Genomic DNA, 7,703 nt, shown 5'->3' on the forward strand with positions numbered 1-7,703 from the left:
GCTCAATCCTTTATTTTTATCCTTTTGTGTTGATGTGTGTATGTGCAAGCTTTCAATTTCTGTCAATGTGGTTCAACTTGTGGTGGTAAGAATCGATGGACTCTTCCTTTCTCCTTCCTCTATCCTACATCTCAATACTTGTATGTGTCTATAATTTTTTTCCTCCTTTTCGTATATATGCTTGTGTGGGTATGTGTGGATTTTTCCCTACTTTCTTTGCTATGTGCAAGTATATTCACTACTAGAAAAAACCATATTAGTGACGGCCAAATCCGTCACTAATAGCCAAAATCCGTCACTAATACAGTGATTAGTGATGGACATATCGGTTACTAAGATGGTCGCTAATATAGCGTCACTAATTTTTAAGTGACGGATAGTCATCCGTTACTAATTAGTGACAGATTAATCGGTCACTAAATTAATCATATCCGTCACTAATATTTCTTAATAGTGACGGGCATATCCATCACTAAAATAAAATGTCCGTCACAAATATGTATTTATAGTGACCAAACTGAACGTCACTAAAGTTGATATATCCATCACTAATCAGTAACCAACATAGTCCGTCACTGATTAGTGACACATATAGTTCGTCACTAATTAGTGATTACAATGTTCGTCACTAATCAGTGAAGACACAGGTTGTCACTAATTTGTCACTGATTCAGTATTTTCCTATATATATACGTGCACATTATTTTCTCATTCATTATTAACAAAATTACCTATTAAAATAAAAATATTAGCAACAATCAAATATAAAAAAAGCTTTTGATATTAGATTGATATTAATATTGAAAGTCTCTCAAAACAGTCACAAGTTAAAGTAGAGACTAATAAAAAAAAGTGTCTTACAAGTACAAAATAAAGCATTTAGTTGAATAAGAACAAAGATCAATTATCTTTGTTTGCAGCTGAGGTGGATCCTATAGATGGATCAACATTTTGTGGAGTCTCCAAACAAGGATGAGATAATCCATGAGTAGCTATTAGTTGCTGTACAACCACTTGCAATTCATGCAATTCCTTTTCAAGTGCTTCCCTTTTCTTTACCTCTTCTTGTATTTTAAGTTCCATTTGTTGTATGTAGTCCTGACTAGGGGGAGGTGCATGGCTTGAAGCTTGTGAAGATGCAACATAAATGTTAGTAGCCTCTGATCCAAGACCATATATTCTTCCTTTTTTAGGACCACCAACAACTTTCGTCCAAATTGACATCTCTTGCTCATTGCTCAAATTCTCCAAGGCATGGCTGTCAATAGCTCCAACATCTGACATATCATCTAGAGACTCTTTCATCTCACTTTGAAACTTATCCTGAAAATAAAATACTCTTAATGATATATTAACAAAATTCAGACATTTATTAACAAAGCACATAAAAAAATCTCGAAAATAAACTTGAGCTTATAGAAAGGAATTACATTTCTAGATCAGACCAAACAAGACCACAAATCCTCCGTTAAACTAAGCAACACAAATTGAAGCAATATATATTTATGGAGTTGGTTAGTTGAATTTAGAGTTGACATGTTTGAAATTTTCTAATACAATACTCTTACCCATATTGCTTTTGATTTCTTGTCAACAAAGGCTTCAGAATTTGATTTCTTGTGAGTCATCAAGAACACTTGAGATGGACGAGCTTCACCCCCTGTCTCTTCCTCCTACATACATGCAAATATGTCAAACAAGTAGGTTTAATTGTAAAATTTGTAAGGAACTTAGTAGAATTAATACATATTTTCTCTTATGCTCTGAAGATGTTATTGATCCTCCAGAGTGGCATGATGGGCCAAGTCCATCCTTACTGCTTAACCTATTCTTTGAATTAGTCTCAGATTTCTTTAGATACTTGGGATCTGTCCAAATTTGCTGAAGTTCCTTCCAGTTATCTTCACTCATCCAAGTAGGTGATATTCCCTTTTCCTTGAATGTCTTCCTTGCTTTATAAAGGACAGTTTTCAAGCAACCTCGACCAATAGACTTCTCATAAAGTCCATGTATCTCATTATCAAACCTGTCCTCCCAAATATATACTTTCTAAGATACAAAGACAAAATTGAACAAATTAGGATAAACTTGAATAACCAAGATTTTCAACTAAATAGTAATTTGCATGACTTTGAAAAGAACTTAAATAATAATAATAATAATGTTTACCTTGAACTCTCCAAACCAACGTTGCTTAACCTTAAATGGTGTTTTATCCCAAGTAATCCATGGTCCTCCAAAAAACTTCTTTATTATACATGACAATATACGCACAGCATTATGAGGATGATACCTATGAAATGAACAAAATTTAGATTTAATATCAAAATAATAAAGAAATAGATACTAGAAAAACTTATCAATTTTATTTATACGATGTATTATTTGGTTCTAAGTATATGCGCCCATCTGCAAACTTTCGATATGAGACTTTATTTTTTTGTCTATTTGACTTGATTTGTTGAGTCTCATTGGAAGTGGATATATCATTTTCAATATGTGTCTCATTTTCAGTATTAGCCTCTTGTTGAATTGCATGATCAGTTGGTGGTTCCTCAATGGATGCTTCCTCCATAGGTGCATGTTGTACAATAGGTTCTTGCTCTGTGGATGCATTCTCTATAGGTGCTTGCTCTATGTCAGTACCACCTCTAACATTTTGCTGATGAATGCTTACACTTCTTGATACTCCAAATGATCTATGTTTTGCTTTACCCCTTGGCATCCCTGTAACATTTATAGATAGAAAAATTTCAAAATGAAGAAAAATAATACTAATAAGCAAGTTAAAATTATAATAACAATAATTCAATAAAAATGTCATAATGATCAAATGCAATAAAATAATGCTAACATTTACAAACCTAAGCTTCATCTTCCTTTTCAGTATTTGATTCATCACTTTCAATACTATCACTCTCACTAAGTTCATCTTCCTCTTCAGTTTGAAATTCCTCATTTTCAAGCTCATCTTCCTCATCTAACTTTTCTAGTTCATCAACATCATTTGTTTCATACTGTAATCTCATCTCATTTTCTTGTATTTCAAGTTCTTCAGCTACCCCTTCACAAAGATTATTAATTGCATCCATGCTTGTGTCATATGGCAATCCCATATCATCTTCTTGGAAGGCTACTTCTGGTGCATTTATCATACTCCTTGCTTTTATTTTACAAATAGCCCACCAATCAGCCCTCTCCCTCTTCTTACTAGCATATTCTCCAAAATAAACTTGTTGAGCTTGTTGAGCAAGTGCAAATGGTTCATACTTTGAAAATCATTTTCTCTTATTGATCTCAACTAGGCCATAACGACTATGAACCTTGCACCCCCTATTTAATTGGGGATCAAACCAATCACACTTAAACAATACCGCTCTAGTTTTCTTAGAGGTTGGATTATAATATTGCAATTCTATCACTTCTTCCAACAAACCATAATAGTCATATTCAAACTCATTATAATTTGTTCCCTTAATGCACAATCCACAGTTCATGGTAGATTTTGATGAGTTGTAAGCACGTGTGTGAAACCGATATCCATTGATAAAATATTGAGACCATGTATGTACTTCTCTAGATGGCCTAAAAGCTAGATCCTTTATACGAACATCATCTACATTGTTATTTGGGTCAAAAACCTAAGCATAATAAAACTTGTCAATAAGCATATCACACAAACTAAAAAGGCATGTATTAAAATATATATGTTCATGATACTTACATATTCTTTCAACCACTTTGCAAATTCACTATCTATCTTAGTCTCTACATCCTCATTGGTTGCATTAGGTATTCTTTTCCTAAGTTGTTCTTCAAATATTCTACAAGATGGCAATGATTACCAACATTAGTAAAGCAAATTGTCATTTAAAAAATGCATAAATATCTTAAAGTGATTGAATTTACCTAAGAAATGGTTGGATTTCCTCACAATTAAGCAGAACATATATAGAAGCTACATTAAATTCATCATTTGTCAAAAATTGTGTTTTTCCTTTTCCTGCTGTGCGACCAGGATGTCTGAATATAGAAAGGCATCCATCTGGGCAGTCAACCTCACTATGATCATCATTTCGATCAATTTTGTTTAGTTTTGTTTGAACATGAGGTTCAAAGTAATGAGCACAGAATGTAGATGTTTCTTCTACAAGGTATGCTTCAGAAATTGACCCTTCTACGTGAGCTTTATTTTTAACTTTTTTCTTCAAATGATGCAAAAACCTACACAATAATTTTTCTATTAAGTATTCATTTATATAATAAGTAAATTTAATCACAAAATATATTTTATAATTTACCTTTCAAATGGATACATCCATCGATACTGAACGGGTCCACCAACTCTTGCTTCATAAGGTAAGTGAATAGGAAATGTTCCATGGAGTCAAAGAAGGCTGGAGGAAAGAACTTTTCTAACTTGCAAATAGTTACAACAATATTTTCTTCAAGCTTTTGCATTTGCTCCACTGTTATAATTGTTGAGCATATGTCTTTAAAGAATAGACTTATTTCTGTTAAGGCATTCCAAATAGCCTCAGGTAATAAATCTTTAAAGGCAATTGGGAGCAATCTTTGTAAAAATACATGACAATCATGACTTTTCATCCCTAACAATTTACAATTTTCCATGTCAACACATTTAGACAAATTTGAAGCATGTCCATCAGGAAGTCTTAAATTTTTAATCCATTCACATACCAACTTCCTTTGTTGCTTTGTCAAAGTGTATGTTGCTTTTGGCTTCATTGTCTTTCCAACACTCTTAAACAATGCCAATTCTGGTCGGTTACAATAAGTAGACAAGTCCTCTCTAGCCTTTTCATTGTCCTTCGTCTTACCTTTAACATCCATAACAGTATTGAATATATTATCAAATACATTCTTCTCAATATGCATAACATCAAGATTATGGCGAATCAAGTTGGTATTCCAATAAGGCAAATCCCAAAATATAGAACGTTTAGTCCAATTATGTTGACTGCCAAACCCAGGCAACTTGTAAGTTCCATTTTTCTCCATCATTCTTGGCAAGCAACAAACTTTTTCCCATAAGTCATCACTAGAAAATCTTTGAGAGATAGGAGATTTCTCATCACACCCTTTATAAAATGACTTTTTATCTCGACGAAAAGGATGTTGTAGTGGCAAAAATTGACGATGACAATCAAAAAATGTCACCTTTTTTCCTTTTTCCAAGAAGAATGATTTACTGTACTCCATACAAATTGGGCATGACAAAATTCCACGCGTACTCCATCCGGATAACATGCCATAAGCAGGGAAGTCATTAATAGTCCATAATAGTGAAGCTCTCATATAAAAATTTTGCTTCTTATATGAGTCATAGGTTAAAGCACCAACCTCCCACAATTCTTTCAACTCATCAATTAAAGGTTGCAAGTACACATCAATTTTTTGCCCAGGGCTCTTTGGGCCAGGAATTATAAGAGTAAGAAACATATATGGGGTTTTCATGCACATCCCAGGGGGCAAATTATATGGTGTAACAATTACAGGCCAACATGAATATGGATGTGCAGATTGCCCAAATGGAGTAAACCCATCTAATGATAAGCCTAACCTAACATTTTGAGGTTCTAAAGCAAAAGAGGGATAACATTGATCAAAATGTTTCCATGCCTCGCCATCACAAGGATGACACATGACCCCTGGCTCTCGCCTTGTTTTATGATGCCATACCATGTGCTCTGCTGTTTTGGAAGACATATAAAGCCTTTGTAATCTTGGAGTCAATGGGAAATAACGCAGCACCTTGTACGGTATGTCTTTATTACTTCCATTATCTCTTTTTCTAGATTTAAAGCGATCATGGCCACACACCAAACATTCCCTCCTTTCCTTGTTCTCCTTATAGTACAGCATACAACCATTTCGACACACATCTATTTTCTCATACTTCAAACCAAGTTGTCCTACCATTTGTTTAGTCTTGTAATAGTCTTTAGGCAATTTTTCATCATTTGGCAACAATTCTTTTACCCATTGTAAAATACAATTATAGCAATTCTCACTCAAGTTAAACTCAGATTTGATATTTAACAATCTAGATATTGCTGATAATGGAGTGTGCCTACTACACCCTTCATACAGTGGCTCTTTAGCAGTTTCCAACATCTCATAAAATTTTTGAGCATTATGGCTTGGAGGATCATCTAACTCTATATTAGTATTAGGATTGACACTAGGACCAACAGCATCTAAAATCATGGTATAATATGAGGTTTTCTAAGATAACATCATCCCTTGTTTCATTAGCACCTTCAACTCTTTCTTCAATATCTCTAGCAACCTCATAATCAACATCATCATAATGTAAAGGTTCCCCGTGATAACTCCATGGGTCATAATTAGGGACAAAACCATGACGATAAAGGTGAACCTTGACGATTTCATACTCTAAAAATTTCTTATTGTCATACTTTGAACACGGACACCTTATTTGGCCATTTGAGACTAGATTTGGTTGAGAAAGAACAAATGCCACAAATTGTTCTACACCATCTATAAACTTTTTGTTGAGTCCTTTTCCACTTTCGTCACGCCGACTATACATCCACATTCGATCATCCCTCATAGTCTTCTACATGATACCATGTAATTATTTAAGACAAAATAACTAATTAACATAACTAATTCAAGAAATAAGGTTTACTAAGTCTAAAACCAGTAAAGAGTTTAATATAGTTAAAAAAATAACACTCCTGGGATGACAATCAAATGGCCTAGCATCCAAAAACCATTAAATTGTAATCTACCAAGGAGCTCTAAAAATAATGGAAATTTTGCACATCAAATAGCACACATGTAGAACTATGAATATGAAATTTCATGGCAAAAATGTATGATCAAACGACCTTTTTTAAAACATTGAAAAACTGCTTGCATGTATAATTTGGTAACTTAATTAATTAGGCTTACTTGATAATAATGAAGTTATGCAAAGCTGCAAGATTTGTACCAATGTACTTCAAAGGACTGCATAAATGAAAAGAACAAAGAAAGAAAGAAATCAAGTTAAAAGCATATGGTGAATATAATTAATCAAAAAAGAAAAAGCTATGATTAAGTGGACATGAATATAATATAATTAGAAGCATATAATTAATTTTTAGCTACAGCAAGGAGGACAAAAAGCTTGACAGTTAATTGTTCATTTTTAGTATTATTTAAAGACAAGAATACTATAAGCCAAAACACACTTTTTGGTTTTAACCCCATCTCACTTGATTGTTTCTTCTCCATCCCTGATGGTCACTAGCTAGAGTAAGCATTACAATCAATGGGAATGAAAAAGTAAGAAAATGAGAAAGGTAAAAAACAGAGAAATAGAAGCATGATAAAGATATTACCTCAGCTTTGAAAGAAGAAAAACGAGTTGTTAGCCTTTCAATTGCAGATTCAATGCATAACCTTCACCTTGGAATACATATAAATTAATATACAAATCATTAAAAATAAAATTTCCATCGTTGAACTGACCCTGCGATTGACTACCAGAGCATATAATTAAATTTCAATAAATCCCACACCACAAAACAAAAGACTCCAAAACTAAGCACCATAAAAATATTATTAAACAAAACAAGTTGATGTGGTTTCATTCCAAAGTAAGCTAAGAAAAGTCAAAATCCCCTTTTCCTTGGTGGCTTTATTATATTGGTCCATTCAAGTTATTGTAT

The 7,703-nt window shown here is 33.2% G+C and overlaps 1 protein-coding gene across 1 annotated transcript; it reads right to left on the reverse strand.

Moving 5' to 3' along the window:
* Window positions 1-2,864: 2,864 nt before the first annotated feature.
* On the reverse strand, window positions 2,865-6,598 carry LOC129292331 (uncharacterized). Its single transcript, XM_054929904.1, has 6 exons — window positions 6,283-6,598; window positions 4,302-6,221; window positions 3,910-4,147; window positions 3,725-3,824; window positions 3,375-3,641; window positions 2,865-3,269 (listed from the first exon to the last, which is right to left on the reverse strand). Exons 1-6 carry the CDS (start codon window positions 6,596-6,598, stop codon window positions 2,865-2,867), a joined length of 3,246 nt encoding a protein of 1,081 aa, XP_054785879.1.
* Window positions 6,599-7,703: the final 1,105 nt, after the last annotated feature.

Source organism: Prosopis cineraria, unplaced genomic scaffold (assembly GCF_029017545.1).
Source record: "Prosopis cineraria cultivar Desert tree isolate PC_DT_omini unplaced genomic scaffold, ASM2901754v1 PC14, whole genome shotgun sequence".
NCBI lineage: Eukaryota > Viridiplantae > Streptophyta > Magnoliopsida > Fabales > Fabaceae > Prosopis > Prosopis cineraria.